The 14,606-nt window shown below is 53.4% G+C and overlaps 3 protein-coding genes across 3 annotated transcripts; 2 read left to right on the top strand and 1 right to left on the bottom strand.

The window, feature by feature from the left end:
* Positions 1-357: 357 nt before the first annotated feature.
* On the bottom strand, positions 358-3,574 carry J4E93_010100 (uncharacterized protein; the record flags this gene model as incomplete). The annotated part of the gene is made up of 3 exons (XM_049347986.1): positions 358-489; positions 546-3,200; positions 3,248-3,574. 3 exons carry the CDS (start codon positions 3,572-3,574, stop codon positions 358-360), a joined length of 3,114 nt encoding a protein of 1,037 aa, XP_049194963.1.
* Positions 3,575-4,170: 596 nt separating this feature from the next.
* On the top strand, positions 4,171-7,542 carry J4E93_010101 (uncharacterized protein; the record flags this gene model as incomplete). Its single annotated transcript, XM_049347987.1, has 2 exons — positions 4,171-6,668; positions 6,723-7,542. 2 exons carry the CDS (start codon positions 4,171-4,173, stop codon positions 7,540-7,542), a joined length of 3,318 nt encoding a protein of 1,105 aa, XP_049194964.1.
* A 3,060-nt stretch (positions 7,543-10,602) lies between these two features.
* J4E93_010102 (uncharacterized protein) lies at positions 10,603-11,862 on the top strand (the record flags this gene model as incomplete). The annotated part of the gene is made up of 1 exon (XM_049347988.1): positions 10,603-11,862. The coding sequence occupies one exon, from the start codon at positions 10,603-10,605 to the stop codon at positions 11,860-11,862; it is 1,260 nt and encodes a 419-aa protein (XP_049194965.1).
* Between the last annotated feature and the right edge of the window lie 2,744 nt (positions 11,863-14,606).

A 14,606-nucleotide genomic window follows, 5' to 3' on the forward strand; every position in this document is an offset into this window, starting at 1 on the left:
AATTCCGCAACACCAGCACGCCAAGCAACACCGAAACCCCCCGCCTAATAAAGAAGACTAGGACACCAAGGTAAACAACACAACCTACCTGTCCAACGCGACATTTTGTCAAAGCCAAGTGCCTAGAGGAAAACGCATCATCTAACCCTACCTCAAAGGCACTCGCAGCGACTTGCTTCATCGTGAGTATAAAGACAACGTAGCTGACTGGCGCTTCACAGTGTGGTACATTGAGGATAGATACAGTCCACAGGTGATATCTTTCGTATGCGGCTACAGATCCATTCGACGTAGACCCGAAAAGAAAGTTCATGATGGATGGCGAAAATGGATCGATTCACGTCTAATCGACCCAATCTACTTCTTCTTCTCCGCTTCTTCGTCCTCATCATCCTCTTCCTCTTCGTCATCACTATCTTCTTCTTCATCATCGTCGTCGTCATCATCCTCCGCATCCGAAACCTCCTCTCCAAGAGCCTTAAGTCGTTCCTGCTACCATTAGTCCCTTCTGCTACCAAATTATTGGAGAAGCGAGAATGACTCACCTTGTCTTTCGTCCTCTTCTCCTCAAGATCAGCCAGCACCATGATGAGATCCTCAAGCTCAGTCGCCTTCTCCTTCTCCGCCTCTTCCGCTTTACGCAGTTTCTCTTTGAGGTCTTTGACTTCCTTTTCACTTGCACCTCCCGCCTTGCCCTTTTGGGGGTTTGACTTTGCAGCGGCTTCAGCTTTCCGTAATTTCTCCTCCGCTTCCTTGGCCTTCCAAGTTGAATCTTGAGCCTTGGTTTTAAGATCTTGGTTGTCGGCTTTGAGTTTGTCGATGGCGGATTGAAGGGCAGACTTTTCGGTTGTGGATTGCTTGAGTTGGGCTTCGAGAGTGGATATGGACTGCTCTGTCTCTTCTTTGAGTTGCTTGAGTTGAGTGTCTTTCTCTTCTTCCAGCTCTCTGAGTTGCGTCTCTTTCTCCTCTGTAAGGAGTTGAAGCTGTGCTTCGCTGTTTTGGACGTGCGTTTGCGCGTTGCGTAGGGTTTCGGTGATGGTGGCGACTTCGGTGCGGGTTTGTATGAGTGTATGTTCGAGGTTGCGGATGTTGTCGATGGCTTCCTGGCGGGCCTTCTCTGAGGCGCCTAATCGACGCTCTAATTCAGTGCGTGCTCTGTGTGCGTCATGGAGCTGCTCGTCGTACTCTTGTCTGAGCTTTGCGATGGCGAGGTTGGCGTCCTTGCTCGCTTGTTGCACCTTGTTGTTGAGCGCAACGATTTGAAGATTGTACTTGTTCTCCATCTCCAGCATGGCTTGTCGATGCTCGCGATCCTTCTTCGCAACTTCCTTATCGAGATCGTCGTGCAATTTATCATTGATGCGCTTCAGGGTGCTTCGTTGCTCCTCGGCTGATTGCTGGGTCTTGCGATGCTCGGCCTGCTCCTGGTCTATCTTTTGCTCCAAAGTCATGAGTTGTGCTTTGAGCTCTTGGATGGTTTGCTCCTTCTCGTTACTCTCGCCACGAAGTGCATCAACTACATCTCGATCAACGCCATCGTGTGACTGGTGCTGTTCGATGTTTGGGTTGCGATCGATGGCCCGAGATAGTCGGCTGAAGTTGTCTTTTAAAAAGTCTACAAAGGCTTCGTCGAAAAAGATGTCCGGCAAACCACCACCTCCGCCGGCAGTCCGGGGCAAGACCTCAAAGTCTCGTACGAGCGGATGACGTCGTAATCCGGTGATAGCGTCCAGGTATTTGTCACGACCGAGCTTCGTCATGAGAACTGGTTGTAGTTCGCGTCGTGGCACAGGTGAGTCCCTTGTTGAGAATTCGTATACGACTCCCAGCAGTGCAGCACAAAGACCGCGAATCATGACCCGGTCTTCTCCAGGGGTCAGGACGGCTTGCACCAGACTTTGCAGACTGCTGGCTTCTCCCAAGAAATCATCTACTGCAGCGGCATCCTCGAATAGCCAGCCTAGCAATAACATCAGATAAGCTACCGATATGCGCTCATCTTCCCCGAGTTGCAGGCTTGCGATGAGATTCGCAGTAAGCGTTTGTATGCAAGTGACGACCTCTTCACCGTTCTCTGCGTCTCCTTCCTTGACCCCCATAAGAGTGTCTTTCGCTTGATAGTCATCGAAGATGAGGTGATAGATTAGGTTTGAGGCAAACCAGATTCTGTATGGGTCGCCAGTTGGGGGAACTTGTGGTCCAGCCATGAGGATTGTAAGAGCATTGGCTGTTTCGTCGCCGCCCTCGTGGCCACCGATGGCTCGGTTCAGGAAGTGTTCTTGTATTTGTCTGTGATTGTAGAAATAGGCTTTGATGCACTCGCATCCTGCATTGCGCAGGTCGAACAACTCGTTCGGCGCTGGAAAAAGGACCATGTTCAGAAGCGCTTCAATAACGTATACGGAAGGTACGCCGTTGGGAGAAGTGACGCCATTCGTAGGGGGCTCAACAATGGGCCTGACCTGCTCTTGAGCGAATCCTTCTTGGAGCCGAGCGTTGCCTCTAATCAGATCCGCGCACGTGTTGAGAGCCTCGATCTTGATAGGCATGGCGGTGGCGGGGTCGAAAGCAATGTTCAGAAGTTGGCGAACGAGGCCATGCTGCTGGAAGACGTTCTGGTTCTGTAATGTGCCCGGGCTGCCTTTGACGAGGAACATGCGCATGATGGCGAGCAGCCCCCAGATGTTCTTGTCGCTCTGCGGACTGACCCAATCGTCCTCTTCTTCAGCACTCGCGCGTGCCTTCTTCGGCTTGTTGCCGCCGGGTAGCAGCGCGGCAAACCTCGCGACATGGCCCATCTCTCTTATGTTGGTCTGATTGGACACGTTGAAGCGTATGAGGATAGCCAGCAGACTCAAGCAATCTTGAACCACAACCCCGCCTTGTGTGAGGCCGCCATCGGCATGTATCATGTTGAAGACCTTGGTAAAGGCATCCTCGAAGACGAAGAGCTTCTGGAGTTCGGCAGAGGTTCGGGAAAGGTCGGTGAGGACGACGAGGGCTTCGTTACGGATGGCATCGCGGGGGTCGTCCAAGGTGGCTACCAGGCGCTCGATGCCGCCTGGGGCTGTGAGGACACATTCCTGGGTTCGTTGGGGGCGGGCGAGCGAAATGGCGCGTATCAGTTGCAGCGAATAGAGGCGGGAGTAGAAGTCGGGCTTGTCTAGGAGATCAAGCAGGAGAGTGATGTTGTCTTGCCGCTATCATAAGCTCAGCACTAGTAGATGTGTAGCAGGACAGGACCTACTTGTGAGAACTGGTCGGCCAGCAGCAGCTCCAACTCTTCCGAGGCCTCGTGACTGGTCTCGTCCGGGTGGAAGAGCATGAGCAGCGTCTCGAGCACCACCTTGAGCGTGTCGACGTCGTCGCCATCTTTAGTCAGCGAGGCGATGAGTCCTTTGAGCGCGCCCGAAGCGACCGAGGCGGGATATTGTTTCGCGAAGCTCCGGAGGCCGAGAATGGCAGCGCGACGGTCTTCGAGGAGGCTTGCGCTCGTCAGCCTCCCACTAAGAGTGCTGATGGTGTCGGTTGCCGTCTGCTTCGGAGGCGCATTGGCCTCAAGAACGCGCATCATCTTGGAGGATTGACAAGGCTATGGCTTCATGGTAGAATATACGACGGGTGTTCAATCATACGTATAAGTATCCATAGAAACGTAGTCGTCCCGTTGCATCGCAGGCCTCGTGGTGTGGAGCTCCACGTACAATTTGGCGCACGGGCGCGCGGCTCCTCCACATCCCTGCAGCGTCGGCGAGTCGGCAAAACCGCGACCTTCAGGGTCCCGGCCGCGATGCTAAGGAAAGAGCGCGTCTTCCATCGCCGCTCCCTCTCCCTCGCTCTCCCCATCACCACCTCCCATCAACCATCGTGCGCAAACTCGGTGATCGCGCGCCCACGGAGATTGCGGCACTAGAACCCATATCGCCGCCCCTGGATATCGCATCCGGCACTTCAAGAGGAGGAAAGGGCTTTCATCGCCATCAGGCAGTCTTTTTCTTTCCCACCGCGCATCGTCGCAGCACTACCACAATATCCAGACTACTAGTACACGCGCTTTCGCACTCGTCGCAATCGCACTCGCACTACTACCCTCCAGCTACAGTCTCACTATAGGCGCCCTCCACCACCCTTCACCCTCACACCGCGCGCCACCGAGCGCCTACCGCCATCATGGGTGTCCCAGCCATGTTCCGCTGGCTCAGCCAGAAATACCCCAAGATCGTCTCAACTGTGCAGGAGGAGTTGCCCAAGAAGGTCGGCGACAATGTCATTCCCGTAGACCGCACCGGCCCCAACCCCAACGGCGAAGAGTTCGACAACCTCTACCTCGACATGAACGGCATTGTGCATCCTTGCTCGCATCCCGAAGATAAGCCCGCGCCCAAGACCGAGGCCGACATGATGATGGCCATCTTTGAATACACTGATCGCTGTGTCGGCATGGTCCGTCCTCGTAAGCTTCTCTACATGGCAGTCGATGGTGTTGCGCCTCGTGCCAAGATGAACCAGCAGCGTTCGCGTCGTTTCCGCGCCGCCAAAGAGGCAAAGGAAAAGGACGACGAGCGCGCTGAGTTCCAGAAAATGCTCAACTCGCAAAAAGCTAGTCGTGGCGAGGACATCTCCAGTCTCGAAGAGGTCATCGAAAAGACCTGGGACTCCAATGCAATCACCCCCGGTACACCCTTCATGCATCTCCTTGCCGAGAGTCTTCAATACTGGTGTGCCTACAAGTTCACAACCGACCCCTCGTGGAAGGACATGAAAGTCATCATCTCCGATGCGTCTGTGCCTGGTGAGGGTGAACACAAGATCATGAACTTTATCCGCTCGCAGCGTTCTATGCCTACTCATGACCCCAACACCTCGCACGTTATCTACGGCTTGGACGCCGATTTGATCATGTTGAGTCTTGCTACCCATGAGCCTTATTTCCGTGTTCTCAGAGAAGATGTCTTCTACGACTCGGGTAAGGACAAGGTCTGCACGCGCTGTGGCCGCAAAGGACATATCCGCAACAACTGTGAATTCCCCGACGACGGCAAGAAGCTTACCGAAGAAGAAGCTGCCGAAGAGTGGGCCACCTCCGAGCACCAACTCAAGCCCTTCATCTGGCTGCATACCAACATTCTGCGCGAATACCTGGCAGTCGAAATGGAGACGCCAAAGCGCAAGTTCAAGTACGATCTAGAACGCTCTCTCGATGACTGGGTCTTTATGTGTTTCTTTGTCGGTAACGATTTCTTGCCACATTTGCCTAGTCTTGAGATCCGAGATCAGGGTATCGACTTGCTCATCAGCATTTGGCGAGATCTCGCTGCTGAAATGGATGACTACGTGACCAAAGATGGTTTCCCAGACATGCGTCGTGTGCAGCAGATTCTCTCCGCCCTAGCGACTCGAGAGGCTGGCATCTTCAAGAAGCGAAAGGAAGTCTCTGATCGCCAGGCAGCAAACAGGGCTAGGCGCGAGGCACAGCAAAACGGCAACAAGCGCCAACGGACTGAAGCAAGTGGTCCACCTGGTTTCAAGCGTGCCAAAGAGAGCACCGACACGTATACCAGCGCAGGTATTGTATTCTTCGATCCCAAGGATGCACAGTCCAAGGAAGTGCGCGATGTGCACAAGGACATTATGCACACCCGTGACGCCCAATCCAACAAGAGCGCTGCTGCTCGACTCAAGGAGCTCATGAAGGCCAAGGCCGATGGCACCGCTGCGCCTGAGCCAGAACCGACCCCAGCTTCTGAGCCCGCCTCGGAAACTGCTTCTGGAACCGAGACTCCTGTTCACCTTGGCAAGCGCAAGGCAGATGAGGTCGAAGACGCCGACAATGGCACGCCTGGTCGCACTACGCCCGTCATTCCAGACACACCCGTCCAAGCTACCGAGCCAAAGAAGAACGATGACGGCACTGTAGAAGACACCATCATGCTTTGGGAGGAAGGCTACGAGGAGCGTTACTACGAGCAGAAGTTTGGTGTTGACCCCAACGACATCGCCTTCCGTAACAAGGTTGCGCGTCAGTACGCCGAGGGTCTCTGCTGGGTGTTGGCCTACTATATGCAAGGTTGCCCATCGTGGACATGGTATTTCCCTCACCACTACGCTCCCTTTGCTGCAGACTTTGTCGGTCTCGAAGACATGGATCCCCGCAAGCTCTTCGAGAAGGGCACACCGTTCCACCCCTACGAGCAACTCATGGGTGTCTTGCCCGCCGCATCGAACCACGCCATCCCCGAACCCTTTCGTGTGCTTATGGAAGATCCTCAGAGTTCAATTGTCGACTTCTACCCTCCAGACTTCCCTATCGACCTGAACGGAAAGAAGTTCGCCTGGCAGGGTGTTGCCATCTTGCCCTTCATCGACTCGAAGCGACTACTTGATGCCATGGCAACCAAGTACCCTGAGCTCTCTGATGACGAGAGGAAGCGCAACGAGTTCGGAAAAGAGACACTCATGTTTTCCCAAGAGAGCGGTCTATTCGACGATGTTGAGAAGGCTCTGTACCGCAAGGGAGAGCAGAAGTACAAGATTGATCCCGCCAAGAGCCGCGCTCTCCATGGAGAGATTGAGCCGCACGATCTTTTCGTCATGGACAGTCAGCTCGTGCCGCCTTTCGATGCAGATGGTATCACGGAATTTGAGATTACCCAAGATCGGTCAATGAGGTATGTTCGACATGCATTCTGATTACATTGAAACAAACACTAACAACTATACAGAGTATACTACGAAATGCCCAGCGTGAGCAACACCCGAGCCCACAAGTCCGCCCTCCTCGAAGGCGTCATCATGCCCAAGCCAGCCCTCAGCCCCGGTGAAGCAGAATCAGTCCGTCGCTCCAACGAACGCGGTGGCTTCCGCGGCGGCCGTGGCCGAGGAGGTGGAGGATACCGTGGAAACTACAACAACGACCGAGGCGGCGGCTACAACAACGATCGTCGCGGTAACGATAACTACAACGGCGGTGGACGAGGCGGCTACCAAAACGGTCGTGGAGGTGGTGGTGGCTGGGACAACAACCGCGGCGGATACGGAGGCAACCAAGGTGGCTACGGCGGTCCTCCACCTCCACAGAACTTTGCTCCTCCCTTCCCCGGCGGTAATTTCGCGCCTCCTTTCCCAGGCAACTTCCCTCCCCCACCACCTGGATGGGTGCCTCCCCCCGGTGTAGGAGGCTGGCAAGGCGGTGCGCCCCCGTACGGCGCTCCTCCCATTCCACCACCAGTCACACAGCGTCCAGCTTGGATGAACGGCGGAGTTCAGCAACATGGCGCTCCGCCGCCACACCACGCACCCAACAACAGCTCGTTGAGGGATGAGCGGTTCTACCGCCCCGCAGAAGAGATTCTGGGTCGCAGTGGAGGTGGAGGCGGTGGCGGCGGTGGTGGTGGATACCAAGGAAACAACCCTTATAACGATCGCCCGCCGAGGGATGATAGGGGTGGCCGTGGAGGAAGAGGTGGACGTGGTGGACATCGTGGTGGTGGTGGTGGATACCAGGGTAATAGGCAGAGCTATAACTCTAACGACTACCGCTAGAGGATGGCTTGTGCTGGATGTGGTATGGAAAGGAAAGGAGGGGATGATTAGGATATGAGCTTTGTACATTAGTATATGGGTTTTGATTGACGCCCATCGAAAATTTCTTTCGCGTTTTTTGACAGATGAGGGAACGAAATGCGGTGGTGTTTTTTTCTCATGTGTATGTCTTGGTGTGATCTTCTTTCGCTGCCCAGAATTTACATGTCGCACGTGGCATTTTCTTTCGTCGATACTCCATCGAAATACGGAGGATCGATTTGACATTCTCAAGGCTCAGCAGGTGATCGATACCTCCGATGTATAAATATCTGTCGCACTTCCTGTCTTTCTCACTCAACTCACCTTCCCTCTTTTTTTGTACTAAAGTCACGATCCTTGAACCGCATGGTCCGTTCTCTGCTCTCGGTGTCTCAAAACAACAGGACAGTATTTCTATGTTCTCCCGTCTTACGACGTTGCTGTCATCATACACATACATCTCTCATCTAATCCCATAAATTCTTCATCATTATCGTTTCGTACATTACACCATGTTACCGTGCTCTCTCAGTCTTCTTCCCATGACGACGTAAGAGTAAGATTTTGGAAACGCACATGTGTTCGCGTTGTAGATATTTTGGAATCATAGTTATGCACACCTCTTCTTTTAGTAGCTGTTCGGAATTCCGGAGGAGGACAGAAACATAAACAGTTGCCTTACGAATTTTAATAGTTAAAGTGCAGGAAAACGGCTCGCACATGTAAACAATGTTACTAGGTTTTTTTGTGACTTTGGTGCTCCGCACATGTAACGATGTTGATAAGTTTTTTGTTTCTGCTTCCCAGACATGGGATTCTAGCATGCCTCTTTTGGGAAAGGGTGGTGGTGTCGAACATGTCAAATCTGTCTGCACGTTTTTCGTCGGAGGTTGAACCCAGGGAGGAGAACCGGAAGACTCACAAGCATAGGTTGAAGGAAAGAGCAGTTTTGGTCTTCTGCACACATGGGGATGAGAGTAGTGGTTCTTTTGATTTGCAGACACATGGAAGTCGTCGAGAGGTTTTAGGAAAAAGACGGTGGTTTGGAACATATAGTTTTGTGATATCGCTTTTTGAGGTTGAAGTGGAGGGAGAAGACGAGGAAGACTCGCACACATGAATTATGGGAGCACGCGGTTTTGGCGCTCTGGACATGGTACACCTCGATGCGTTCTTTTGAAGAAACGAAAGAGATAGTGTGATGTAGAAAGACGAAGAGAGGGGCACTCAGTCTATATACACATCCAGATCAGTGCTGAGACTGCATGTGATGGCTGTAAAAGGAGAGATGATGACGCCGTGTGTCAGTACCGTCTGCGAAACTGGGCGAGAGCGTGAAATCACGTGTTAGCGCGGACAGATGTGTATATAAGAAAAAAACTGAACAGGTCTGCAGACTACATCAAGACGAAAGCTTACAAAGTAGGTAACCTAACGTTAACTTAGACTATAGAGTGTTCATTTTCTTCCTAGGTTGGCGTGGTAATTCTCACATTGCTGTTCGCGCGTTGCAATTGGTTTGTAGACATTGGTATCCATGGTGGACGGCTCTGAGGATTGACATGGAGCGGCTCAGAGTCTTGAGGTATGGGCCACAGATGCGAATGCGATTATCGCGACGCATTGCACTGGAAATCTGTCGAGAAAGCACAATGGGTCGTGCAATGAGCTGTCCATGACGCTAGGTATCGTGTCGCTGGGGCGAGTCCACTGGAGAGCTGCTGGCGATGCAGTCGCGCGACCATGACGCGTCGCGTTCGCACGACAGAGCGCTCGCCGTGTGCACCTTGGAGCCGCCCAGCCGATGGCCTGAAGACGGTAGTACTGCCGATGATAAGAGCAGTTCTGGATGGATTGCGCAACAAGAGTGTGCGGACCTGGTAGAGGAGTTGTAAGCTGGTGTCCGTTGCTTGGCGTAGTCCGAATCAGGCAAGTTTTCGAAATCTGTCGATTGCGGCGTCTACAGAGTTACCACAACTTTTTGAGCCTTGAGCCTGCCAAGACGCGGCATCCGCACGCGCTCTCCCGCGGAGAAACCCCCCTCGTGAGCCAAATATACAGGCACCGTCATAAGAGATTACTAACCCATCACCAGACGTGCAGAAGCTGTTGTCGGCTGCGGAAGGCATGACATGAGCCTGCAATGAGGTGCAGAGGCGTTGCCTTCGGAAGAAGTCGGCATTTCGGAAAGGGACCGCGAGGAATCATCGGACGGTCATGGTCTGACTTTTAGTCACTGAACACTATGACTGCATCATCAGACTTGAGGTTACGGAAGACTTTGAGGTTCCTGTACGGATAGCTATGGGCCTTGAAATCAGATTACAAGGCCTGGTGAGGACGTCGACGCCCAACATAGAATGTTGCGGCGAAACAACCTCGGAATTCTTAACTCTAGGTACCTAGGTAGTTGTTTACTGCAACATTCACGTTATAATAATTGTTCTACTGCAAGGAACGATGAACCAAGAAACGAAGAACGTTGTCGCATGTCGGAGTCTAGTCCTATCGTAGCTTTCGCGCGTTGACGCACTTCGTACCTGAACATCCTCATCCCTGTAGCCATGCGGCGGAAAAGCCGCGGGCGCCCGGACACGACGAGATCCATCACTCACACGTGTGCTATACGTAATATCCGATCGCATTTGCAGCAAGAATGCTCCTAGATTACTATGTGCTGGCGTAAATCCTGTCACGCTTTGGTATTGTGGAGCCATCGGACTATTCTCATCGTTCGATATATCCTGGTTGCGGACTTTGAGGAAATGCATCACCGCGGAGATGCACAACTCAGCGGGTGTTGCAGGGAATGGGAGATGGCGTGTTCGTATGTGGGAGGGGATGGGAGAGATATTTAGTCGCATGGGATTTGAAGCTGGTCTCTGGATGTGACAGAGTTGGGTTGTTTCAATTTTTTGTAGCAGATTGCATCAACTGCACTCGCGGGAAAATTCACAACAGCACAACAACGACCAATAATCAAGTTTGCATCCGATATTCCATTCTCATCAGACGATCTCCATCGAACACACACAAAAAATGGGCGCATTAACCCCATCACAAGTGCAAACCATCAAATCCACGGTCCCCGTCCTCGCTGAGCACGGCAACACCATAACAACAAAGTTCTACCATGACCTACTCTCCGCACACCCCGAGCTGAAAAACGTCTTCAACAACACGCACCAAGCGACCGGCCACCAAGCACAAGCCCTCGCAGGAGCCCTCTACGCATACGCCGCCAACATCGACGACCTGGGGAAGCTGAGTCCAGCAGTGGAGCTCATATGTCACAAACATGCGAGCTTATTCGTTCGAGCAGACCAGTACGATGTCGTCGGCAAGTATCTACTTGAGACGATGCAGACGGTGCTGGGTGATGCTGCGACGCCCGAGATTCTGGAGGCGTGGGGTGCGGCGTACTGGCAGTTGGCGAATATCATGATTGGCAAGGAGGATCAGCTGTATCAAGAGACGTCGTATTGGCCTGATTGGAAGGACTTCACCATCACGAAGAAAGAGAAGGAGAGTGAGGAGATTACTTCGTTTTACCTCGAGCCAGTGGATGCAGATTTGAAGCTACCGATCTTCAAACCTGGACAGTACATCTCGGTCAACGTCTTCGTGGACGAGCTGGAAGGTGGCGTGTGGCAGGCGAGACAGTACAGTTTGAGCGATGCACCGGGAAAGAAGTATCTGAGGATCAGTGTGAAGAAAGAGCCTGGCATTGAGATTGGGGAACCAAAGCACATGACACATGCGGGCTACATCTCCAACCTGCTACACGACACGAAGAACGAGGGAGACGTAGTGAAGGTGTCGCATCCATTCGGAGAATTCTTCTTCGACACGAAAGAGGTCGATGCAGACGCACCCGTCGTTCTAATCTCAGCCGGCGTCGGACTCACTGCTTTGACCTCCATCTTCAACTCCCTGACAGCGGAGAAATCGGATCGACCGATAACCTGGATCCAAGGCGCACGCAATTCAAAGACACGTGCCTTCAAGACGCACTTTGACCAATGCGCTGCAGCAAACGAGAACGTGCATGCAGTGTATTACTCGTCGACTCCGGGCGAAGGGGAAGTCCAGGGCCGTGACTACACCATCAAAGGACGTGTGGATCTGGACAAAATTGACAGGAAGTACCTGCATACCGACAACGGCAAGACACAGTACTACTGTTGTGGACCCACACAATTCATGCTCGACGTTGAGGCAAAGCTGAAGAGCTATGGCGTGCCTAGCGAACGGGTGAAGATGGAGTTATTCGGTACCGGCGGCGTACCGAGGGTCTAGGGCTGTTGGTGGAATAGCGATCGGCTCAGTGATGCGTTCATCGTATTTCTAGTTGTTTAGTATACCAGATTTCGTGTTAGTAGATCCAACACCGTTCTGCTCCATCCGCGCGCCAGTCGCGCAGCGGATTTTGTCAGTGCAGCGGCGTACAAGCCACTAATTCGGCATGTGGGATGCGTACCACAACGCGCATGCCGTAGGATGCCATTTGCAACGCTCCTACGGACACGTGCAGCGGAACGAGGAGCTTTGATGGTAGATCTTCTTAGATGGCAGCGGGAAGGTAAGGTACTAGGACATTGACCAATTCCGACGTCCTGGTCGTTCACCAGGTCAGGCCAGAGGTCGCACACTTGCGCCAGATGCAGGGCAATGTTCCCATGCCTGGGACCATGTAGGAACGGTCTTTGAAGAAGCTCGTTTTGGATATATTGTACCCCAGATAGTGACGCCACCCGAAACGCACGCGGCAATCTCTTTGTTTACTTCAATAGAACGTGTAATATCGGATACTACCAGGATCCCATATCTGAATGCAGAACAACTCAGCAGAAACAACTGTCTTCGTAATTTGCCAATTGAACTGAATGTTGATCGTGATCATAAGGGGCGCATATAGTTCACAACTGCCAGTACAGCAGGGCCGGTAGGATCATACGACAAGGTAGGGCCGAATTTTGAACGTTGTCCGTTATCACCTTCATGCAGGTCGGAGTTGTACGCGCTGCCGCCGACGTCTAATTCGCCCATAGGGGCTAAACAAGGCGTTGCGAGGCCAAAATCTGGGTGGCTGGTAGCCTGGCGGGTAGAAAGCAGGCGCCAACTGAGATGACGGCATGCTGGTTCTGAGCAGAGTCATCTCTCGGGCTCGTGTTCGGAGTCACAACCGGCGAAAGGGGTAATCTTCTGGAAAAGACAGGGTGTGGGCGAGTGAAGCGCACCGTGAGCCTGACCAATGCGAGCGTCTTCTAGAAATTGCGCAGAAGGACGCTCGGACAGTGTGTGAGCCTTACGCGCAGGGTTGCGACAAGTCATGCCGGAACGTTGGTCAAAGGAGCTGGGGCCGCAACCGCCGGCTGGGCCAGTGGCATATTCTGCGGCGATGACACAAAGCGCAAGAAATTGTGAGGCGCCCGTGCATTCGGAGACAAGAATAGCTCCCAGGAATCCATGTCGGGTGAGGATGTGAAACAGCTGTGGGCAGCGCTGCCGTAGATGGCACAGTACGCGTTGTGTGCGCGTGATGATGACTCAATAAGAAATAAGATTTAGCTTGTCGGTGTCGATCGTCTATGAACGAGTCTGGGGAGTGCGGTGTAGAGGAATTATGCTTTTGTGATGTGCTGGCCCCGTGCACAACTGTTTTGGAGATGCGCTCGTGTCAGGCACAGAAACGCGACGAGGCTGGGAGTGGGTCCGGCAAATATGGGCATTGGCTTTAGGTGGGACGCGCAGCACAGACGGATCTGGCGGAAGCATACCGACGACCAGGCTGCAAAGAGTTGAAGATATGCGGGACCCCTTCACCGCAACAAGGCCAGGAGGCAGCAAATGTCGGTGGGCAGAGCTTGGCTTGGAAAAGGGAGTGAGGGAGGAACCACGTGCCTGACTTGCCTTAATGAGGATGTGCTAGAGACGCGGAAGCGGCAGGCACGCTGTACCTGCCGGGAAGGAGGTTTTGTGATATTGAATTCCCTTTGAAGATGCCGTGCATTGCAAAGGATGCAGAGGCGCCCTGTTGGCAGTTGGACATGGACATCGACGACGTTGGATACGGCCTCGTGGTGGCGGTGTAGACCACGCAGACCTGGCGTTCGCGCCCTGAATGATTGACTCGGCGGCGGTCAGGGGCGTCTCCGGGTGTCTCACAAGTCTCCAACCTCCACAAAATGGACAAGCGTGGCCCAATAGGCGGCGGGACTGCAAAGGCAATACGTTGGTTATTCAGTCGTTATGCTTCTTTTTCGCTGTCTCAAACCCGGCTGGTGCTTTGGCCCCCTGGTGGCTTCTTGTCGCCTGCTGCACGTTCTAAGCAAGTGCTATGCACCGTGCCTTCCCTCCCTTCTAGCGGCCTTCTATGTGCCTTCCAAATCTGGCCCATGCTCCCACATCCCAGCAGCCTCCAGGAACCGCTGAATCGCTGCACCTGGTGTTGCGACCCAATCTGCGCGGTAGTGGAAAGGGGAGGGTGAGGTATCGTGGCGACCGCATGTAACGCCGGAGCCGCAACTCTATGTTGCTTGTCAAGTCACGATGCATCATCAACTCCAGTCGCGTGGTAAGGTCCAACATGGGCGTTGGAGACTACCGTCGGCTTGTGGATCCTCATCTGTGCACAAAAGCGCCACATACGCCTCAAACAAGGTCGCAGGACTGCCCCAGCTCCTTGACAGCTAGCAGCGGCATGCTAACAGGAAAGGTCATGGTGAAGCTGTAGTGTCGCGAGCGCGAGATGAACGCAAGGATAGGGCCGCTCCACAGCTGGGTGCGCTGCGATGCATTGATCGAGTGTATTTGAACGTGCCCTGCTCCATGCTGTCAGAAGAATGCTTGCCCGTTCCCTCTACACGCACCACATCTCCAGACTGCTAGGACCAATCACCTAGAGCCTCAGACACAGTCAGCGAGCAGAACTGATTTTGCTGCAGCCACGATTCACCTTTTCTTTTGCCGGCCCTAGGGAGGAACACGATCGACCAGCGCCCCCATCAGTCCACGACAAAGTTACCGACCATACCGACCCT

The sequence above is a fragment of the Alternaria ventricosa genome (genome assembly GCF_023758065.1).
Source record: "Alternaria ventricosa strain BMP 2768 chromosome Unknown scaffold_26, whole genome shotgun sequence".
In the NCBI taxonomy this organism is placed as follows: Eukaryota; Fungi; Ascomycota; class Dothideomycetes; order Pleosporales; family Pleosporaceae; genus Alternaria; species Alternaria ventricosa.